This window comes from Rhododendron vialii, chromosome 6a (assembly GCF_030253575.1).
Source record: "Rhododendron vialii isolate Sample 1 chromosome 6a, ASM3025357v1".
In the NCBI taxonomy this organism is placed as follows: Eukaryota; Viridiplantae; Streptophyta; class Magnoliopsida; order Ericales; family Ericaceae; genus Rhododendron; species Rhododendron vialii.
This window is the reverse complement of record NC_080562.1, coordinates 31504276-31526217: the sequence shown is the minus strand read 5'-3', so window position 1 is coordinate 31526217 and position 21942 is coordinate 31504276. Positions and strand designations below refer to the sequence as shown.

Genomic DNA, 21942 nt, shown 5'->3' with positions numbered 1-21942 from the left:
ATATGGCACTGCCTCATTGATTATTGTAAAACAACTTCTTTTTCAATCCAGCTGTGCTATACCCACCACTCTGTTTTATCGCTTAATTTCACTGTCTGTCTCGATAATTAATGGTCCAAATTTTCAAATAATTCTTCTAAGAAAGAGTTAAACAGGATGGTGGGAGAGCGGTGGGAAATAAGAGGTGGAGATGAGACGAAAGAAGTTATCCTCAATTATTTTAGCCTTGTAAGGTGTTTTTTTTTTCTTCCCCTCTTGGACAGAAGAACCTATTAACTCCATCTGATCATAACAATGAGTAACAAACTCTTCTCCATCAATTTGAACATACACATCACTTAGTACGGCTACATAATCACCAGGACAACTACTCTGATTAGCTTGCAAGGTGTTAAAGCTTAAAGGTGGGAGATTTGAGCAAAGTTGTGATGCCTAGGATCGTTGTCCACGTGTCGTGTCCGGACTCTCTATTGCTAATGACGCAGTGTTCTTCTTAGGGCTACTCAAAAAATCTGCTAAACCGTGAAACTGGGCCAAACCGAATCGATTCGTACGTTTGGGATTGAAACCGTGGATTAATGGTCCGGATACGGATTTAAAAATTAAAAAATCGTGACTCGCGGTTCGGACACAGATCTTCATTCTGAAACCGTGGATTAACCGAACCGGACTGTGAGATATTTATTACATATATATATATATATATATGTATATATACATGCATATAATTTTTTTTTAACCACAATTACAAATATTTTTAACTAGTTGAGTATTTTAAATATAGTCCTAAGGTAGTAAGGCTAAGTTTATTTTTTTCTTTTCTTGTTGATTGCTTTTTTCCTCATATGTAATTCTTGAATAAAATTGGAATTGATCCGTAACTGACGAAATGAATTGGAACCGAATCGTGAAACTTTTGGTCTAGACACGAATTGTAACTATTTTTTAAATAAAAACCGCAACTCGCGAATTATGATTGGATCCGATTCGGATCATGAGCAGTCCTATTTGCTCTCGTAAAGAAATCAACCGATTCTTTTCTTTGGTTGGCTTTGGGGCGACCTTCCGTCCGTTGGGTATCAGCCCAATTATGTACACATCCATGCTACGGCGGAGAACCACTGGGCTAGCCCAGTATTTACGGCCTGATTTACTAATGTGGTAGAATCTGATTTGTGATCGGAGAAAATACAAGAAGGAAAGCGGTCGAATGAAGAGAAGCACAACCCGTTGGTACTTGGTAACGTAAACGTTTCGAGGTTCGACAAGGTTTAGGAACCGAGATACGGCTGAGAACCACTGGGCTAGCCTCTTTGTGTCTCTCTCCGCTCTCTCTCTCCTACCAAAATTCTCATCTCCCCTAGGGTTTCAAATCTTCAAGGTGAATCATGGCGACTGCATCAGGTATGCCTTCTTCGATCTCCCTTTACCATCCTATTGATTTATTTTGTATGTGTTGCACATGCGCATGGTTCTGCGTTTTGATTTGTCGATCCTTTCTTGTTTATGCTTACATGAAAAGTGAAGTATGCAGCTTTCGATTCTGTCCTTCTATTAATTGGGATTGGCCGATTACGTTGTGTATTAATTAGGGATTTTGTTTGTTTTTGATGGACGATGGTTCTTGGGAACTCGGTCGTGGGGAATCGTATTGTCTGTTTGTAGTTTTGGAACTTTTTGAGATGAAATTGCAAAGATATTGTTCTTCTCTAGTCTCTACCACTGTTAGGAATTTGATTGGAATTGATGCTATTCGCATCGTAGAAATTAGCTACCGAAGTCTTTAGCGTTCATACTCATAAATTTGTGAGGACGCAGAAGGTCTTTTCGTTTCGTAAAGAGTCTCAAGCAATGGTGGGCAAAAGTTGGCTCTTTTTTTGTTTATCTGAATTTTTCTTTAGGAAATTTAGGTTTTAAAGTACTAGTTCCTTTTATATGATGAGACATGTATCTTGAATCTATCTTGTTGAACTGGACTTCGGTTTTGTGCCTGTAGTGTTTATTTATCGTACTTGGTACTGAGTTACTTATCCTTTATTATCGCGTAGAGATGAATGAGGGGTTTTCAGGGAAAATATTTCAAATGTATTGGGGCAGAAAGCCATTTGCTTTCTATAATCCAATTTCATGTTTGCTTTTGCCCGGGATTCCACAAGCTAAATGAAGCCATTAGCCATAGTATTCAACCCTTGTTGGTTAAAAGCGAGTTAGGACACCATTAAGTGAGGTTTGCTGCTGTGTGATCATGAAAATGACCATTTTGATTCCCTGATGTTATATATCTTGGATGAATACTGACAACTTCTGGGCGAACACTGCAATTCTTACTTTATTTAATGCCATTAAAACTAATTGCCTCTTTTTGGTACTTGCAGTGGCATTCAAATCTAGGGAGGACCATAGAAAGCAGATGGAATTGGAAGAAGCACGTAAAGCAGGTCTTGCTCCAGCCGAGGTTGATGAAGATGGAAAAGAAATCAATCCCCATATTCCACAGTATATGTCATCGGCACCTTGGTATCTTAATTCAGAAAGACCGGTATGTTGTCTTAGTTGTCTTGTTTCGCTGTATATATGGTGTTTTGTGAAGGCTGGATAGTGAACCCTTTTTCAATTTTGCTTCTTGTTAGAGTTTAAAACATCAAAGGAAATGGAAGTCGGATCCAAATTATACAAAATCATGGTATGACAGAGGTGCAAAAATTTATCAGGCTGACAAGTTCAGGAAGGGTGCTTGCGAAAAGTAAGTGGAAGCCCGCTCTCTCTCTCTCTCTCTCTCTCTCTCTCTCTCTCTCTCTCTCTCTCTCCATGGTGCATGTATTGGTCCATTTTAAATGAGTGGCATCCCCTTTGATGTGCGGACTTCTTTACTGTTTTTTAATGGTTTGTCAGTGCTACGGAATATTTTTTTTCCTTTTGGATGCGTGTATGTGGGTGGGGTTGGGGGGTGGAAGAGTTATTATAATTGCAGCTGTGGAGGAGTTTAGTTGCCTCATTTCCATACTCTGTTCTAATCTTTAGTGGTTTTACCCTGCTTTATGGGTAAAAGCACCTAACTCGCCTCAGGGAATGCCCCGCCATGATGACGTATCTTTGTTGAACTTTCATATATATATATATATATAACTATGCAAGTATTAAGATTCAATTTGTCTGTCTACGAAGATAGTGTTTGAATTGACATGATCTTGCCATGTGCTTCTACAGCTGTGGAGCCATGACACACGATTTGAAGTCATGCATGGAAAGGCCACGTAGAGTGGGAGCTAAATGGACGGACAAAAATATTGCGCCGGATGAGAAAATAGAGACCTTCGAGTTGGATTATGATGGCAAGCGGGACCGTTGGAATGGCTATGATGCCGCTAGCTATGCCTATGTTATTGAGAGATACGAAGCAAGGGATGAATCCAGAAAGAAATACTTGAAAGAGCAACAGCTTAAGAAATTAGAGGAGAAAAACGGTAACGAAAGTGGAGAGGATGGGGTTAGTGATGAGGACGACAATGAAGATGATCTGAAGGTGGATGAAGCCAAGGTTGATGAGAGCAAACAGATGGACTTTGCAAAGGTTGAGAAGCGTGTGCGTACTACTGGTGGTGGGAGTACAGGAACTGTCAGGTATTTTTCCTTCATTTTCTTCTTCCTTCTTTTCAATCTTCTTATGCTATTCCTTATTTCATGTCACAACCATTGTATGCCTCAGTTATGTGTGTGCACGTGCTCACTTTGGTGCATGTGTTGGTTTTGTGATGTGGAAATTGTTTTCTCAATTTGTGTTGCCTATTGCTTACACAATTTGTGCATCTTTTCCCTGTCAGGAACCTGCGTATCCGAGAGGACACGGCGAAATACCTTCTTAATCTTGACGTTAACTCTGCCCACTACGATCCAAAAACCCGATCCATGCGTGAGGATCCTCTTCCAGATATGGATCCCAACGAGAAATTTTATGCAGTGAGTACCGTGGAAGTCTACAAATGGTGTTTTTTGAACTTTCTGTTAAGTTACATGGTTCTGTGTACTGATCTCATACGTATCTGATGCCTTTCCATCACCATTATAGGGGGATAATCAAAATAGAGTAAGTGGTCAAGCTTTGGAATTCAAGCAGCTCAACATTCATGCTTGGGAGGCATTTGACAAGGGGCATGATGTTCACATGCAAGCAGCTCCGTCCCAAGCAGAGTTGCTTTATAAGAATTTTAAGGTCAATAAGGAAAAGCTGAAATCAGAAGTGAAGGAGACCATTATGGAGAAGTATGGCAATGCTGCTACAGAAGAACAACTTCCAAGGGAGCTTTTACTGGGACAAAGTGAGAGAGAGGTTGAGTATGATCGTGCTGGCAGGATTATAAAGGGCCAGGTATACTTGAATTACTTTCTATGCTTGTTTTATTTATCAGAGCTTAATGAGGGATGTCATTGGTTGTTATGCACATGTAACATTTTGCGTCCTCGTAGACATAGTTGCATATCTGTAGTCCTACTGTCCCTTGTGAAATCGTCAATAGAGTTGATTGTGATTTCTTCCTTGGTATATTTGGATGATGAATAACAGAAGATTAGAGTCAGTGGATATGATTCAACTTTTGGAGAACATAAACCTAGCAATTAATAAGTAAAAGATTGTTCAGAACAAAGTGCAAGTCAATAATGTCAAGTTGCTGCTTAACAATTGACTACCTGTTGTCCTTACCCATTATCACTCTTCTATTTACCTTTTCGAACGTAGTGGGTATTCTGATTGTATATTTATATGGATATTCTGATTCTTTTGTTAGAATCCTGCACCGATCTGCTATTTTATAATTTGTAGCTGTATTGACATGTTCGCTTTGTTCTATTTGCAGGAGCTAGCCCTTCCTAGGAGTAAGTATGAGGAAGATGTTCATATCAACAACCACACTAGTGTTTGGGGTTCGTGGTGGTGGGATCATCAATGGGGTTACAAGTGTTGCAAACAGACTATCCGAAACAGCTATTGTACGGGTGCTGCTGGTATTGAAGCAGCTGAAGCTGCAACAGATCTAATGAGGGATAATCTTGCTCGTAAAGAGGCTGCAGAAGGTTCTCTCTCTCTCTCTCTCACACACAAACACACAAGCACGCACACACAGTGTCTGGGGGTGTGTGTGTGCTCGCTTCAGCGTGTGTTCTTTTTTGTATTAGCCATCGCTTTATGCTAGTCTGAATAATAAGATTAAAAGTCTTTATTAGGTCGTTATATAGTTGACAGTTGTGAAACATCGACACTCCTAGAGGCAGGCGTGTTCCCGTGGCCGACTTGGGGACACGGAAAAATACTTATGGGACGTGCCACATGGCGTGTCCAATAACTTTAATTAATTTTTTTAGGAGGACACGCGAGGGACATGGTGGATACACAGGAGGGACACTGTATGGGGACATGACGGGTTAAATATGCAAAAAAAAAATAAAAAATTTGGGGGGTCAATGGGTATTACTTCAAATATTTTGGGTTGAAACTGTAATACGATGTATATATTATACTTGTTTATATATATCGAAGCTTCATGCTAATACATCTAACCATATTTCCGCTGGTAATATGGTATACAATAGATATTATGGGAAATGATTTCTATACTCCCTTTTTTGATTATGGCACTCCTTTTCTTGTCCTTTTGTGAGAAAAATACACACAAGTGTCACTAAAAGACAAGAAATGGAGTTGTCATAATCAAAAAATGGAGTGTGGAGATCATTTTCCAATTTATTTTTTTTCCGTGTCTGTGTCCCCATATTTTAAGAAATACTTTGTCCTATGTCCGTGTCTGTATCTGTGGTGCATAGGTTGACACACAACATTGTCCAATCTGCATTTTTGTACACTTTACTGTTAAAGCCTTTGCATTTTCTTCGGGTCTGATTGCATTGTGGTCATGACAACAGAGATGCCTGCACAGACAGAGGAGAAGCAACTTGCTACTTGGGGAACTGATATACCGGATGATTTGGTTCTTGATGAGAAGTTACTAGCTGAAGCACTAAAGAAGGTATATTGGCTGGATTTACTTTCAAATGTTCTTTCTCCCTCAGCATGCACAAACAACAAATATTTCTTGTATTGTGAAAGGACCGGTGTTACGGTTACCTAACTATTTTTCTTTCTGATTTTTCTCAACTCCTTGTATATTGGGAAATCATGGGAACTTAATTCTCAAGATGGAAACATATAACGGGATTTTGCCTGCTTTTCCGTAGAAGAAAATAGGCTTCTAAGATGTATTTGTTGTCTGATATGTAGTGACGGTTCTTATTGTTCTTGTATTACCATCTACTTACTGATTTGTTTTTGGGAATATTTGGTATGGACAGGAGGATGAAAGAAAGAAAGAACAGAAAGATGAAAGAAAGCGCAAGTACAATGTCAAATGGAATGATGAGGTATGATTTATCTTTCTTTCATTGTAATATCGCATCCTAGCTAGTAAAAACTACTAAATTATACTCTTCTTCTATGTTGTGTGTTCTTGTTTAAGGGGAAGAAAAAAATAAACGCTTATTAACGGGAGAACTTTCTACAATCAAATTTTTGAATAGCGTACCCAAGTTGTAGATAGAAGGTGTACACATTCAGAAAGCATGGTACAAAATTTTGAATCTTTGTAATCAAGCCATCAAAATCTTCAGTTTAGTTTTATCTTATTTGTTTAGAATGAATGCAGAAAATGACACAGGAGTTTAGTGATAGCATTTGAAAGCCAATTGAATGACATGAACCTAATGCTTGTGTTGATTGTACTGACTAGGGTTTTGGGTGTTTGGATAATTTAATTTTAAAAGTTCGACTTTAAACTGAAAGACAACAAAATGAGGTAGGAGTTGATGTAATTCATTACCTTTACTCTCTGTAGCCATGCTTTCTGACTAAACTTTTGCAAAGAATGTAAATACTGATACTATCTTTTGAAGATCCAGAAATAAATGGATTATTTCTTTTTCTTGGTGTACTGTTCAGTATTCACAATGCATATTGTCATTTGCAGGTTACTGCTGAGGATATGGAGGCATACAGGATGAAGAAAATCCATCACGATGATCCAATGAAGGAATTCCTGCACTAATTTTTGGCGAGAATTCTGTTTAGTCGGTCATGGATATTCAAGCACTTCTATGCTTTTTTTTCTAGTTTTAGTGGTTATTCCGCCGGATCAAAAAAAAAAAAAGTGGTTATTCTGCAGTAGTGTGAGGTGTCCTTGTAATAGTTTGTGGCTACCATACTTCACACTTTATTTGTTACTCCCTCCGTCATTTATTTAGAGTCTAGTATTCCATTTTGGGTTGTCCCTTAATAAGTGTACATTTTGTAAAATGAGTGGGTAAAAGTTGGTGTATTGTCTATTTTGGTCCTAAAAGTATATTCTATTTTGAAAAGTAAGTGAGTAAAAGTGTAATGATGGTGGGTAAGTAGAGAAAGTGGAGGAAAAAGTTGATGTGAAAAGTATAATGATGATATCTTTTAAATAAGTTGGAGTTACGAAGCAGGACACTTAAAAATGGACGGAGGGAGTACCTTTTATGCATCTCAACGCAGTGTGAATGCGTGTGATGTCCTTATTGTTTATGATACAAAGTCTGCAATTTGACGAGCTTAATTGTAAATTGAGTCATATACGTATCCAGGCTAGTTTATCGATACATCCAGTGTTCTTACTTTACACACTAATTAAAAAAGAAAAAGAAAGGAAGACGGGATAATAAGCTACAATCGACGAGCAATCATCTCCTAAAGCTGCATCTCTGCACGGATTCTAGTGATAAACTCTTCTGCTCGCTCGTTTATTCCCTGCATCAGTGGTGAAACCAAACCCAATGATTCCCACATGTCGTCTGCTCCGGTGCCCCTCTCCTCCTGACCTTCCTCAGATTCCTTGGTTGTTGCCGCCGTTGCTGGTGGCTGCAAGTGGTTCTTCAGCGATGACATCTGTGGCTCTTTGAAGAACTCATTGATATAAACTGGTGCTGATTTTTTCAGGAGGTGATGACAGTAAAGATTTTGGGTGGCTTTGATTGTTGTTCTTCTGCACTGAAGGGTACGGGGTTTGAAGGCTAGGGTAAGCCAGGGAACTGATTTTCCTGTGGTTTTGATCCTGTTTTTTGGTTTCTTGATGGTTTTGGAATTGGACCTGTTGAGCTTGTGGAGCCTGAGCCTCCTATTGAGCTTGCTGGTGAACATCTTCCATGCCTTTATAGCTTAGCCTCTTCCCCAGATTCAAGCAAGACATGAGAGAGAGAGAGAGAGAGGGGTAATAACTAATGAGTGATTGGAGAGACTCCAAGAGGATGTTTCTTTATATTGCTGGACTCATCTTTCAATCAAATTTAATCACGATCTTCTACTGTTAAGGTCTAGTGTCCCTATCAATTATGATAGGCTTCACAAATCCTTTTTCTCCATTTTGCTCTGCCAAGAGCTACATCAATCAATTCTTATCCTTCCCCATTGCAGCATCCGGTTGCATTTACATCAATCTCATCACTCTTTACTACTGCACCTAATGGAATCTGGTGTGTCTTCAAACTACCTTATTCTATTTTCTCTCAAATTCATCATCAAATTGGTGCTACCCCTACCCTTTTCCAAAGGGAATAAGTTCCCTCCAGATCAACCGGACAAGGGGGCTGTCCGGACATCCCCATGTGGGCCCCCTTCACGCATTTTTTTGGAAAATCTGAACCATGCAGCTTGTAGGGCCCGCAAAATAATGTATCTACGCAAAAAATCAGTTTGTCCGGACATCGATAGGTATGTCAAAAGTTGAGTTTTTACACAGAAAAATGGACGACCGTGAACACTTTAACTTTAAAAACAGTTGACAGATCACGATTGTCCATTTTTCCGTGTATAAACTCAATTTGCGTAGATACATTATTTTGCGGGCTCTACTAGATGCACAGTTTGGATTTTTCAAAAAAAAAAAAAAAACGCGTGAAGGGGGCCCACACGGGGGCTGTCGGGACAGCCCCCTTTTCCGGATCAAAGAACTTTTTCTCTTTTCGAAATGTTTTCATTTCTAATTTTATCGCTCATCTTACCTATCTTCCCCTAAACATTGAACTACACTCGTTTTATTGTGGATGATGTTTTAATTTTCCGAGAAAGAAAGAGATGGAAGCACCGGCAAATATAGGCAGTCGCTTGAGTGCATGGAAACTATATCTCAACATCCATATGTTGTGCATCAATCTTAAATGATACCAATCTTTCCAAATTAAGTTGGCGAATGCGCACTCTGTACACAATAATAAACATTACGATTGGGGCATGCATTGCATATGGTCAGGTATTTTCAGTTTCAAGGATAAATTGTACTCCCTCCGTCTCTTTTTTTGTGTCCAGTATTCCATTTTGGGCTGTCCCTTAATAAGTGTCCATTTTGTAAAGTTAGGGGGGTAAAAGTTGGTGTATTGTCTATTTTGTCCCTAAAAGTATATTTTATTTTGAAAAGTTAGTGAGTAAAAATGTAATGATGATGGGTAAGTAGAGAAAGTGGAGGAAAAAGTTGATGTGAAAGATGTAATGATGATGTCTTTTTAATAAGTTGGAATTACGAAGCAGAACACTTAAAAAGAGACGGAGGGAGTAAGAGAAGTCAGACTCTCTTGAAGCACACACTCTAACCAAATTCCCAAATTCGAAAAAGAGAAGAAACACATTTTAACTAAGCAATTTCACAAACAAATCCAAACATAGACACCAAGAATGACATCACTACATTTATCGCAGAGTATGTAGGAGCTTGGTCCATATTTGCACGGCTCCTATTCTCTCACTCTCTCTGCAAAATATCTACACCATGGCTTCTTCAGCACACCATTTTCTCTCTGAAACTCTAATTTCAACCACCTCCGTCCCGTGTATTTCTGTACCTTAAGAACCAAAATTGAGTGTGGAGCTAAAGAGAGGAAAAAACATTAGCTGTTAAATTTCTACGCTGAAGGGAAGTCACCAAACCGTCATGTTGCGATTCATAGTATGTTGACAGATAAGCTGATGGTTTTGATGGGAAGCCACTGTGGTGTCCACTGTCCACACCAAGAGCAGGTGGCCTCCTAGGTGGGACCACATCCCGGTCGGGCCTTTTGGAATTGGATTCTAATGAAGAATTTCCGTGCCCGTATAGCGGGGCCAACAATGACTCAGAAATCTTAGCCTTGCAGATTGGGCATTTGGGGGGCTTATTTGAATTGAAGGAGGCGGTGGTTTGGACATGGAGCCACTTGTAAATGCAAGGCCAGCAGTAGAGGTGACCATAGTGTCATGTGCAGATTCAGTTTTAATTCCCAATTTTGCTTCAGAGAAACATCGCCTTCGGATTCAAACTGTGCCATAGGTTCTTGGAAGTTTTGTTCACAGGCCATCAGCTCTGTTAAGCAAATAACGACTCTTAGACTGAACATAAAGTTTAAATATTGACCTCTAGGTTATTCAGATTAAGATGCACTTTATATGCAGTGTCATGCAAGAAAAACATTGAACTATGATAGTACGCGTGCAGTAACTAAGGCACGTTGCAAGATTAAAGATCAAGGTCCAACTATAACCAAGCATCATCCTCGAGTTATAAATTATAAAGCAGCATAAAGTCCGTAACTAATAACAAAAGTTATACAGGGTAAAGATCAAGGTCCAACTATAACCAAGCATCATCCTCGACTTATAAATTATAAAGCAGCATAAAGTCCGTATCTAATAACAAAAGTTATACAGGTCAAAGCTTATAAATATGACTACTCGACTAATGCAGATTCAATGATCAAGATTACCATGATTAAGCAGCTGCAGTTGCGACACCAATGATCTCTAACACATCTCACTCTCTGAGAACCCCAACCAAAAAACCACGCTGCCAGCTCTTTCTAGAAGAATCTTCATCTCAGCAGCTGCCTGAGTTGTCTTAATCTTCAAACATAACCATGGAAGACCAAACTCGCCTGCGACATGATGTCAATCTGACAAAGAAGAAAGATTAGCAAATGCTGGAGGCACATGTTTTGCCATAGACTGGAATAGCTCAGAGCAACAGTTTCCAAACTCTTGTCTAATGCCGGCCATATCCATCGCTATAGTTTGTGAACAAAATTTCCATAACGAACTCTTAACTTTGATGTGTGCATACATAGAGTGCTTGCTAATAGCACCACTGCCTGCTCCTGTACATATTAGCTGTGTTGTCTTGCAAGACAACTTATGACATATCTAAATCTGTTTGCATGCTCTTCTTATTAGCTGCACTTTTGAATACCTATAATAACCCTCGTAGTTCCAACATCAATTCAATGGGCACGAGACATTGTGCGTAGCATGAGCCTTTGACATTAGTTGCAAGTAAAGCAAGTTTCCAGAATTCTTACATATCCATCCAAAAAGAGTCGAAGACTATTGTAAAACTATCTACAACTTCTCATCACAAGTACAAACCATATTAAACTTAAAATAAACAAAAAAGTAAATTACAGAATGAAAGCAAGCAACGAAAAAAAGTTGGAAGCGATCGTCACTTCGATTGCCTCTGGCCTCTCCCTCCTCCAAAACGACCACCGGCCCTCTGAAACGGTTTCCTACCACGACCACGATTCACTCCCTGATTAAAATCTCGAGGAACTTCAGTGTTCATTGGGATATGGGGCCGCGGTTGTTCTCCCACATTCATGGACATGGGAGATTGTTGGGCTTGCCAGCCCATACCCAAAGCCTGGTTCAACCCACTTTGACCCACACAGCCAGGCCATGGTGCGAATCCGGGGCCTGGACCGAAATTTGATTGTGCGCCAACATTAGGAGGTAACATCTGACCAGGATTGAATTGCTGCTGAAATGGCATTCCGTTAGGGAAAGCCATTTGATAAGACTGCTGCTGCTGTTGATTTTGTTGCAGCCATGGCATACCATTTGTTGGAACTCCAAAAGGAAAACCCATGCTTTGCTGCTCAAATGGCATTCCGTTTGTCCAAACCCTACTGGAAGGTGGAATGAAACCAGGGGCCTGAAACGGTGGAACCAACCCTGGGTTACCAGCAAAACCTTGGCTTGTGCCGAATGAGCGAGAACTATTACCATGATCATGGGTAAACTGTTGAATTTGATTGTTGAACATCAACTGCTGATTTTGGTTGATTGGTGGTTGCTGAGACCCCTCTACGCTTTGGGGGGTTGAAGGTTGGCTGTTCTGCTGCCGTGTCCCCCCATGATTGTTAAACTTCTTCCTCTCCTTTTTCTTATTCCCAAGGTTAGGGCCGTTTGTGCCTCTCTTTGACATTTTTAGCATTCTCTTGTATTCAGCCTCCTTTTCATCATCTGAAAACTCAGCTTCATCCGTCACTTCTTCGTCATTTTCACCTGACGCATCATACCCTTTCTTGTAGATATTGCAGTCATTGAGGACATGATTTGCAAATTCTGGAACAAATGAGATTGGAGTGCCTTGTTGGATACCAGAAGGAATATCGCTTTCAGAATTGTATCTTATCATGTAGTAAGGGTTCTTGACAGGACCAAAAATTTCATCTACCATCCCTAATGGGGATCGGCTTTCAGTTATCCAAAGGATTGAACCGTCACTAAGAGGGTTGTGCTTCTCTATGCCTTCCACAATGACTTGGGTACCAATAATCTGAACAATTAATAAAACCATCATGTAATTTAGCGATATATGACTTGTTATCACTTAAAGGTGATCAAAAGATCACCCTCACATACTTGCACAGTGAAAGAAGTAAGAACAAAAAATCTGGCATGTTGCACAGGGAAACAAATTTGAAAAATAAAACATGTAGTATCTGGTACCCACTGTGTGCATGTGCATGACAGTGTGAGCATTGGAAGTTTCCATTAATTGATCTTTTGTTATTGGATAGTGTGACCTTACCGATAAAATAACTCCTAGAGGCTGGGTCTGATGGTGTGGTTGCAAAGTCACATTTACAGGAGGAACTGGAGGGAGAACCTGCAAGGTCATTTCAAGAAGCAATTTAATCACCTCTTAATACAGTACAACAGAAATGCCAGAATTCATACTATCCACAGAAATGACGACCCCTTATACTAGTCCTTTCATTAGGGAGACATCTATGGTCCACAGACATATGCTTTATTATCGCCAGTTATCATGCATCCATAGAGTTCCTTGACTACCACCAGCGTAATTCAACATCAGATTAAAGGAAAAAAGGCACCATGCAAGGACCCTTCATTTGATTTCACGAAAAACAGAATTTACACAATCTAATTCATCTCAAATTTAGCCCCAAAGCTTAATACATAACACAAACCAACGGGTGCCATGTATGAGTCAATGGAACGAGTCCAAAGTTGAAAGAACCATGTAGAATTCAAAAACATTGCTGTCAAATTTTGTGCATCATGACAGGCTCAGCTTTCTGCATCCCTATCTTCAACGAGGGATATAAGATCATGAAAGAGATGTTAGATTAAACACTTAGTTTTGGGCCATGCTAAAAGGGTAAAAAGTAAAGAAGGGAAGGAGAAAATGGATGCCTGATTATCAATAAGTACGGATTGTTAAAGAAAAAAAGATTAAACAAAAACTTGTATCCAAGGCGCTACAGATACTAAATACTTGTTTTCCCTATCACTCTACCCCTCCAATAGCATATAACCCTCCAGTATGATACCAGGCCATAGTGTCTCACCACCTTCAATGAATTTATTTATTTTTGATAAGTACCACCTTCAATGATTTTAAAAAAGCAAAAGGTCAAAAAATAGGAAACCAAGGGTTGTCCTTTATCTTGTCTTTGAAAATTCCATGTTTCTTCTGATATCCCACATTCTGGTTCAATTATCATACATGCACAAAACAGCAGCATTGAAAAAGCTGTTCTGATGCTTAACCTCAAACAAAGTCAGATGAAATACTTCTCAATTATCCCAGCAATAATACTTCACACACTTTTTCTGACATGCAATTCTTCAACATCATGAACCTACCAAAACGGCGAATCCTTAGTGAAGGAAGTTTAAATTATTCATCATGCCCGTTAATCAACATCATAGCATATGCGGTAAAGTGAACCATTAAATTAGTGAAAGCTCTATGGATGTGTATTTGTAAAATAGGGTTAGATTGCTGGTTAATATGACACCATTAGTCGAACATAACAAAATATTAGTACTTAACATTAGCGGTCAATTGATAATAGGGGAGAATATGGTGTGAGACATTGAATGACAGTGGATCATATTTTTAAAAAATAAACCTTCTCCACAACAACCACATTTGTTCATCATACTTCATTTATTGTCTAATCTGACTCACCAAAGTGATCTAGTTCATGAGACCTGCATATTACTAAGTGTGCAGTTGCCACATACATACATTAAAAAGCAAACTGGTCCTTCCTAGCTTTCTACATTTGGTTTTTGTTTATTCATGTTGAAAGCCCACATTTTTCTCTATCTTTTATTTCTACAGTTTACTTCCCTTATTCCACACAAACTTCTCTGCCAAAAAAATTGACCACCTTGTAACAAATTTCTGGAGTCGCCCCGGCATAGGATATTCTCCAATCAGAACTCCCATGATGCAACCTAAAACTTCAGATAAACTGCCAACATCCACCAAACCATGGCAACCTCTAGCGACCCCGATTAACCCCACATATGAATTTAGGCTAACATCTATTACACAACACTTCAGATGCACATCCAAGCAGGTGACGTATCCTTCCCTAAGTCTTTCCCATAACACCTCACTGATAAACAAACACAGAATACTTATTTTTGCTGCTTCAGCTTTAATTTGAGCCCCCTCTCCTTTCTCTTTCCCACTTAACAAACAAATAAGCATTAAATTGATAATTGGTTCTAGAGATGATTAGAAAATTATATCAACTACTACGTCCATCACTTACCTGAAGCTCGTTCTTGGATCTTATGGGACCTTTTGTAACAGTGTCATCCTCATCATCACTCAGCCCCACCATCTGTTCCAACTCTGGATCTCTTATCTCCCCTTCTTCCATATCGATTTCTCCCTCCAACTCCTCCTTTTCTTTACCTTCTTCTTCTTCTTCTTCATCATCCTCATCCTTTTCCTCCTCCTCTTCACTACCCGAAGAAGAGGACGATGAAGATGCAGATGAACTAACTGAAGTACTATCACTCTCCTCCCCGTCACTCTTGATTTCATCGCTCTTCGCGCCATCTCCATTGCCGGTGACCATTTCACCACTATTCCCACCACCCTCATTGATACCCACTGTTTCACCTCTCTTACATTCTCCATCATCATCAACAATCAACTTTGGACCAACACCATTCTCAATGACACTCACTGCTTCAACGCTCTTCAAACTGTTAGCCACCGATATTCCCAGACCCTTCCTGCCATTTTCTTCCGACCCTCTGTCCAAACTGAAGTTCCCTATCCCTTCTTCAATAGAAGAACTCAAATCCCCCACTTTCCGAAACCCATCTGCCAAACCGGTTTCTCTAAAAGACCCATCTTTTTCCATTCCCACACACCCCTCAACATCCTTAACTTCCATCTTAACTGAATCAACCTTTTCTAAACCTGGGTCTAAACCAACCATTTCAAAAAAGGGTTTCCCGTCAATCGAAGCATTCAAATCACCCAACTCCTGAAACCCACCTCCCAAACCGGTTTCTATACAAGACTCATCTTTTTTCACTCCCAAACACCCCTCACCAGCTTCAACTTCCATCACCTTCACTGAACCAACCTTTTCTGGCTCTGGATTAGAACCAGCCATATCCATAACAGGGATTTCTTCAATCCAATCGCCTAAACAGTCGAAATCGAGCAACGAGTCGGCAAAGGACAGAGAGAATTCGTCAAGCTCGCAAACAGAGAGGTCAACTGGAAGTGGGTCGTCGGATTTTTTCAGCTCAGAGGGTTGTTGATTGTGCTCCTTATCGACGGTGGGGTCCCGCAAGAAACCCACCATTTTTGAGAGATGAAGTTAGGGTTTTGCAGCTAGAGGTGATCATAGCTAGTGGCGTTGAATGGAGCAGAAGGGTTTATATATGCGTATTTGTAGGAGGGAAATTGGGGGGCGAGAATAATCAGGGTTTTGTTTGGGACAAAGCTTTTGCGTCTTAAACCCTAGAAGGTTGCTAGGGTTTTGTAACTGTTTTGATTAGGTAATAGGAACTCGGTGGGCCTAAATAAAAACAAAAATGGATTGAGATTTGAGCGGTGAAGAGGAGCAGACGTCAGAACCCGATGTTTCAAGTTGGGTCGGGTTACCGGGTAGTTGATGGACGAGAAATTAGGGTGGTTTTGGAGTCACTTTGATTTATTGGTTTGTTTTTATTTATTTATTTATTTATTTATTTATTGCATTGGTTAGTTATGCATTAAAATTTTGTAGATTATTGATTCTTTTCGGTAAGAAAAATTGGAAAATTTAAAAATTATGACAAAAAAAAAAGTCTAAATGTACGACTTTTTGTCTTTATTCAAAAAATTAGTATGAGTTTCGATCATAATTTTTTAATTTTTCGATTCCTTCCGTTGAAACGAATTAATAATTCACAAAATTTTGACACAAAACTAACAAATGAGAATTTTTGTTTGAATAAAGACAATTTTGACTTATTGGTCTAAAATTAACCACCCGTATCTTCTAGGAATATTTAAATATACATCTTCTTTGTCTATTCCATGTAAGAATTCATCATGTCCTTTTTTCATACTTATGTTTTCATCCTCTTAGTGTGTGAATTACCTTTCTTACCCTTTCACTATGATATACATATATTGTGTTTATTGTTTTCCTAATTTAGTGGGATTAATTGGATTGGATTATTTTCCCAATTTAGTGGGATTGGATTGGATTGATTTCCTAATTCAGTAGGATTTGATAAATTTTAATATGATTGATTATTTTTATTTTTTTATCCCATTACTTTTATATTTAAAATTAAATCGCATCAAAACAATCATAATTCATGATTTTTTTGGTAATTTTAATATGATTGATTACTTTTATATTTCAATGATAATATTTGGAGATATGTCATGTTTATTAAATCGGTTTCAAGCTAGATTACGAATGGTCATAAAACGTTGAAATTGACATGATAATTTAACTATGAAACGCTAATCACGATAACACCTGTTTTGATGGTAATTTAACCATATTTCATGGATTAAGATCAATTTTTTTAGGAACATGACATGATAAGTTGACCACATCTTTGCATGTTTTCTTCATTCTTAGAGTTGGCCAACCAGACAACAAAAAGTTATATTTTCCATTGATCTTATACATGGAATATGGCTAAATTACCATAAAAAAAGAAATAACATGACATACTCAAATCGTTACATGGTTAAATTACCATGACGATTACAACGTGAACACGATAAATATCTCATGATTCGAACAAATATTTCATGGTTAACAGTTCAAATGATTTATGAAATGAAAATAACAGAGAATCATATTTTCTCAACGGTTTCAATTTCATGGTAAACGGTTTCATGGTATATGGTTTCAATTTCTTTGGATATTTTCTCAACAACCAAACAAGAAATTATGGCAATAAACAAGAGTCTTGGAAGAGAAACTCTACCAAAGGGATTTCCTCTAGAATCCAATTAAATCGAATGGGAGTAGTTGAGAAAATCCTGAATAAATTGAACCAAAATAGCCCTCAAATTATGAATCAAACCAAAACATGAATAAATCGAAAAACGTGAATAAATCGAACCAAAATAGACATCACAACCAAAGCACAGCCCTTGCCGTCCACCAGTGCCTCAAGCCCAGCCCTCGCCGACCACCGGCGAACGTTTTCTGGCCACCGATGACCCTCGACAGATCCACTCCACGTTCGGCAACAAGTGGGCCACCATCGCCAGGTCCCACAACGACCGGTCGAAACAATGTGATAAAGAATCACTAGAACTCCGTGCTCAAGCAGAAGCACGCCATGGCGGCGATCGATGGTGTCAAGGAGCGCGGCGGTCGGAGAGGCCGCTCTCTCCAAAATCTGCAAATATGGAAATGGGATTTGGGGGGTGGGGGATGTTGTTTATTGATTTTCCTAAAATTTATGGGATTTGTTAGGTTGATAATCTTGGGATCCAAATTTTCCGAAATTGAACGGAAATTGTGGGACGAAAATCGTGATAATCTTGCAAGGACGAAAGGGATTAAGGTTTCGTCCCTAATTTCAACACTATTATATATATAACAACAACAACAAAAGGGCAATAATGGGATAAAAACTAGTACGAGGACGAAATCATAATTAGTTCAAAACGGGAGGACGAAATCTTAACTTTGTTAGGCTTCTAGGATGAATAATTAAGCCTCCCTATCTTCTACCTCTTTGCAATTGAGACTCGACGGTTCAATTTTGGCGGGTTGTGTGATGAGTTCTCAATCAATCTGTATTTGGTGAGTCGATCGAATATTTTCACGTTCAACGAATTTATAGAGTCTTAAAATCAACGGGTCGACTAGTTTTTATAGCGATTCTAAACCAAGTGTAGGTCCAATTGGCCCAAGTCGAGCCAATTTGATGAGTTGGCAAATTTTTTGCATGCCAATTACTTCTATATTTTAGGTGAGGCCCAGAAAATGGGGGAAAAACGTAGCCCAATCCACTCTAGAACAGTAGTGGGCTTTCTAACAGAATGTTTTTCTTAAAGACAAACAATTTTATTAATTATTGAAGTTGTTACAATGACAATAGGAACAAAGAGAAAATTGAATGTAAGCCATGGCCCAGAGGATAGGAACAAAGAGAAAATTGAATGTAAGCCATGGCCCAGAGGATTGAAGACTTGAAGTACCTAATAGAAATGAAACAAGGAATTGTATACTACTGTTAGACTTTAACTCACGTCGCTTATCTTAGCTATCCAAGCTTGGTTAACATATTCTAGATGTTAATCCACATGTAGTCAATTGATTTTAAGTTGCAACCCTCCAAAAATCTAACAATTACTATCAAACAACCTTCACGTATGTAAACTTCCAACATCAAAACTCTCTCTCTAGAAAAAACCTCTCTAGGGAAAACCCTAACTCAGGCTGATGTTTGGGTGTGTGTGTGTGTGTGTGGGGGGGGGGGGGGGGGGGGGGGGGGCGCCCCGCTCTTTCTCCTGCCCTCTACCCTCCTCGCCTCTCCTCTCTATCTTAGTCATGTTCTCCATGACCACCAGGTTATGAGCAGCGATTTGTTAGGACAGCGAGGGTTCCTCAAGAGCCAGTGGATGGTGGCTCCTCAGTCCCATTCCTCTTCCTTCGTCTCCAGATCTGTTGTTCCTGGTTCGACGGCGAGCTTAATAAGGTGTGTGGTTAGTGTAAGGGGGTTTTCCGTTTTTCATCTGCTTTTTCCGTTTTCTCTTCTACCAGCGGGTTTCCCCCGGTTCTGTACTAGTCTGGATGTTCCAGATCTGGTGGGTGATGGTGGTGGGCAAATAACCTGGCGCCTATTGAGGTATGGTCCGGTGTTGGTGGTCTTTGTGTGTCTGGATGTCTGTTTTTGGGGTTGGGGGTTTTGGTGGTATTGTTGGGGTTGGTGGTGGTCCGGTGGTATTTGTTTGGGCTACATAGCAGTTTCGACTGGAAGAAGACAAGTCTTCGGTTGCCGTGGTCCGGTGGTGTTCAATTCTCTTCCTGTTCATGCCGGTGACCCTTATGGTTTTTGTTCAGGAGACCTGTTAGATTTTAGTTGATTTGTTGTTGTTTTGCCTTCAGATTTTAGCGATGCTTAATTGTTTACGGGTTTGAGCTGTGGATCACTTTAGATCCTCTGTTATCTAGACCGAGATTGGTTTTTATGTACCGGCGTTATCGTGGGACCTGCTTCGGCAGTAGGTACTTGAGATTGACCGTTTAGGTTGATTTAGTTCTTTCCTGTATCCGTTCTAGAATCTGTTTGCCTGGTGGGCTTGTGATGAATGAATGACTTTTTCAAAAAAAAAAAACTTCAAGTATGTATAGTTTTATATTTGTGTTGATTGTTAGTCGAGAGGTGCGCGTAAGCTAGTTCAAACATGAGAATTTTCGGGACTTCCGTTAGTCGAGCTCGCGCTTGTATAGTTTACATTTGTGCCTCATAAAATCTTGGGCTGCTATTGCGCCTACCAAAACTTGTATCCCAGTTTTTGAATCACCTCATATGGTCAATTTGAGGCTTCCTAACATCTTGAGCCGCTACTGCACATCATGAAACGAAATATAGGTCCTAATCAGAATCCGTTGCTTCTTTTTTCGGCCAAATCCAGATTTCGTTTTGCTTCTCCTGGTCGTTGAGCTTGATCGACTCAACTCTTTCCCCTGCCCCCGGCCTCTCACTTCGTTTCATTCTTCTTCTGTAACATCGCTTGAATGAAGACATCCGATCGGCCCAACTTCCCCAAATGCCCACCACCGGCCCTTCTCCTTTCCGGGTCTGGATTTTAATTCGCACTTCATAGAACCCACTTTGAAAACATGATCGATAATTACTCGGTATATGTAGAACTAGGGACTATATTTACCCGGAGACTAGCCCGGGCTAAAAAGTCTCAAATACCTTGGTCACGGAAAAGAAATTCTCAAAGACCATAAGGAAATTGAATTTCGACGAGTCAAAAGCTCAATAGATGTTACTCGATGGGAGGATCACCTACCCACCTCAAGGAATAATAAATGGAGATAGCTGTAGTCCTATGGGCAATTCAATTAATCTTACTGAAAACTTATGACCATTTTAGTATTTTCCCATACAGAAAATCTTATTTGCGGACTATTCCGTAAAGAAGATTTTATGGAGGAGGCCAATCGTACGATTCGGATTAAAAATCAATATGACCGGTAACAATTAATTGTGGCCACCTGTCTCTAGCTCTGAATCTTTTAAAAGATTACAAGAAAGCAAAGAGTAAACTCAAACCCAAGCAGTTTGGCAAAGTGGACATGAAAAAATAAGTGTTCTTTATGTGGTCGCATGTTCGAATTTTACAGAGGCCAATATTAAATAGCCTGAAGTCCATGTTTGCTTTTTTCCATGATTTACTACTTTAGTTCAATTCCACTATTTCAGCATGCGATTCGAAAGTACTGAATAATTTCAAAAATGTTATGATACATGACAAGTTTCTATAAAAGTGTACATGAAATGTGAAATGTGAATTTGAACCAGTCATTTGTGAATCTGTACCGTTCGTTTCACTTTTATGTACACTTTTATAAAAACTTGTTTTGTATCCTATCAAAGCACGAACAATTTGCTACTGGTTATCAAAACAGTTCTCACTTGGGGCCAAGGCAGGTAAACTACTACCTGAAACAAATTGAACTCTAACCAAAACACACTGAAATTAGGGCAAATTTTCGTAGTCATCCCTGTAGTTTTACGGTTGTCTCACTTTCGTCCCTCTAGTTTCAAAGTGCTCCAATTTCGTCCCTATAGTTTGTTTTACGTTCCAAATTGGTAAAATCATTAACACCGTTAACGAAACTAACGGAAAAAAAAAAATAAGTGTTCCAATTTTCAATCCGTTTGAACCGGTGCAAATATCTTATTTTTCTGATCATTTTATCTTAAATGGTCATAATGGATTTTTGACTCTAAGGCCTTTCAATGAGCACCCTAAGAGAGTCCTGAAACTAAATAAGGAGTCTACGGGTGCTTGTTGAAAGGCCTTAGAGCCAAAAATTCATTACGACCATTTAGGATAAAATGATCAAAAAAATAAGATCTTCGCACCGGTTCAAACGGATTGAAAATTGGAACACTTATTTTTTTTTTCCGTTAGTTTCGTTAACGGTGTTAACGATTTTACCAATTTGGAACGTAAAACAAACTACAGGGACGAAATTAGAGCACTTTGAAACTAGAGGGACGAAAGTGAGACAACCGTAAAACTACAGGGATGACTACGAAAATTTGCCCCTGAAATTAACCAAAAGAACGAAAGGGACTTC

The 21942-nt window shown here is 39.3% G+C and overlaps 2 protein-coding genes across 3 annotated transcripts; one reads left to right on the top strand and one right to left on the bottom strand.

Annotated features, from left to right (window-relative positions):
- Positions 1–1107: 1107 nt before the first annotated feature.
- LOC131329402 (pre-mRNA-splicing factor SLU7-like) lies at positions 1108–7304 on the top strand. Of its 2 annotated transcripts, XR_009200754.1 has the most exons (11): positions 1108–1404; positions 2376–2539; positions 2631–2743; positions 3208–3621; positions 3822–3957; positions 4067–4366; positions 4854–5070; positions 5917–6020; positions 6343–6411; positions 7014–7161; positions 7195–7304. XR_009200754.1 is itself a non-coding variant. In XM_058362502.1 (10 exons), exons 1-10 carry the CDS (start codon positions 1389–1391, stop codon positions 7089–7091), a joined length of 1611 nt encoding a protein of 536 aa, XP_058218485.1. In that variant the 5' UTR covers positions 1108–1388; the 3' UTR covers positions 7092–7304. The 2 variants fall into 2 exon arrangements, 1 of the variants encoding a protein (XP_058218485.1); XM_058362502.1 differs by having other exon boundaries at positions 7014–7304.
- Positions 7305–11326: 4022 nt separating this feature from the next.
- LOC131329333 (uncharacterized) lies at positions 11327–16161 on the bottom strand. The gene is made up of 3 exons (XM_058362423.1): positions 14902–16161; positions 12897–12974; positions 11327–12641 (listed from the first exon to the last, which is right to left on the bottom strand). Exons 1-3 carry the CDS (start codon positions 15955–15957, stop codon positions 11526–11528), a joined length of 2250 nt encoding a protein of 749 aa, XP_058218406.1. The 5' UTR covers positions 15958–16161; the 3' UTR covers positions 11327–11525.
- Positions 16162–21942: the final 5781 nt, after the last annotated feature.

Coding starts and splice junctions, on each gene's coding strand:
- LOC131329333 (XM_058362423.1), bottom strand. CDS start 15,957: ATGGTGGGTTTCTTGCGGGACCCCACCGTCGATAAGGAGCACAATCAA. Junction 12,975..14,901: donor GATCCAAGAACGAGCTTCAG/GTAAGTGATGGA, acceptor ATGACCTTGCAG/GTTCTCCCTCCAGTTCCTCC. Junction 12,642..12,896: donor CTCTAGGAGTTATTTTATCG/GTAAGGTCACAC, acceptor TTAATTGTTCAG/ATTATTGGTACCCAAGTCAT.
- LOC131329402 (XM_058362502.1), top strand. Junction 4,367..4,853: donor GCAGGATTATAAAGGGCCAG/GTATACTTGAAT, acceptor TTCTATTTGCAG/GAGCTAGCCCTTCCTAGGAG. Junction 6,021..6,342: donor TAGCTGAAGCACTAAAGAAG/GTATATTGGCTG, acceptor TGGTATGGACAG/GAGGATGAAAGAAAGAAAGA.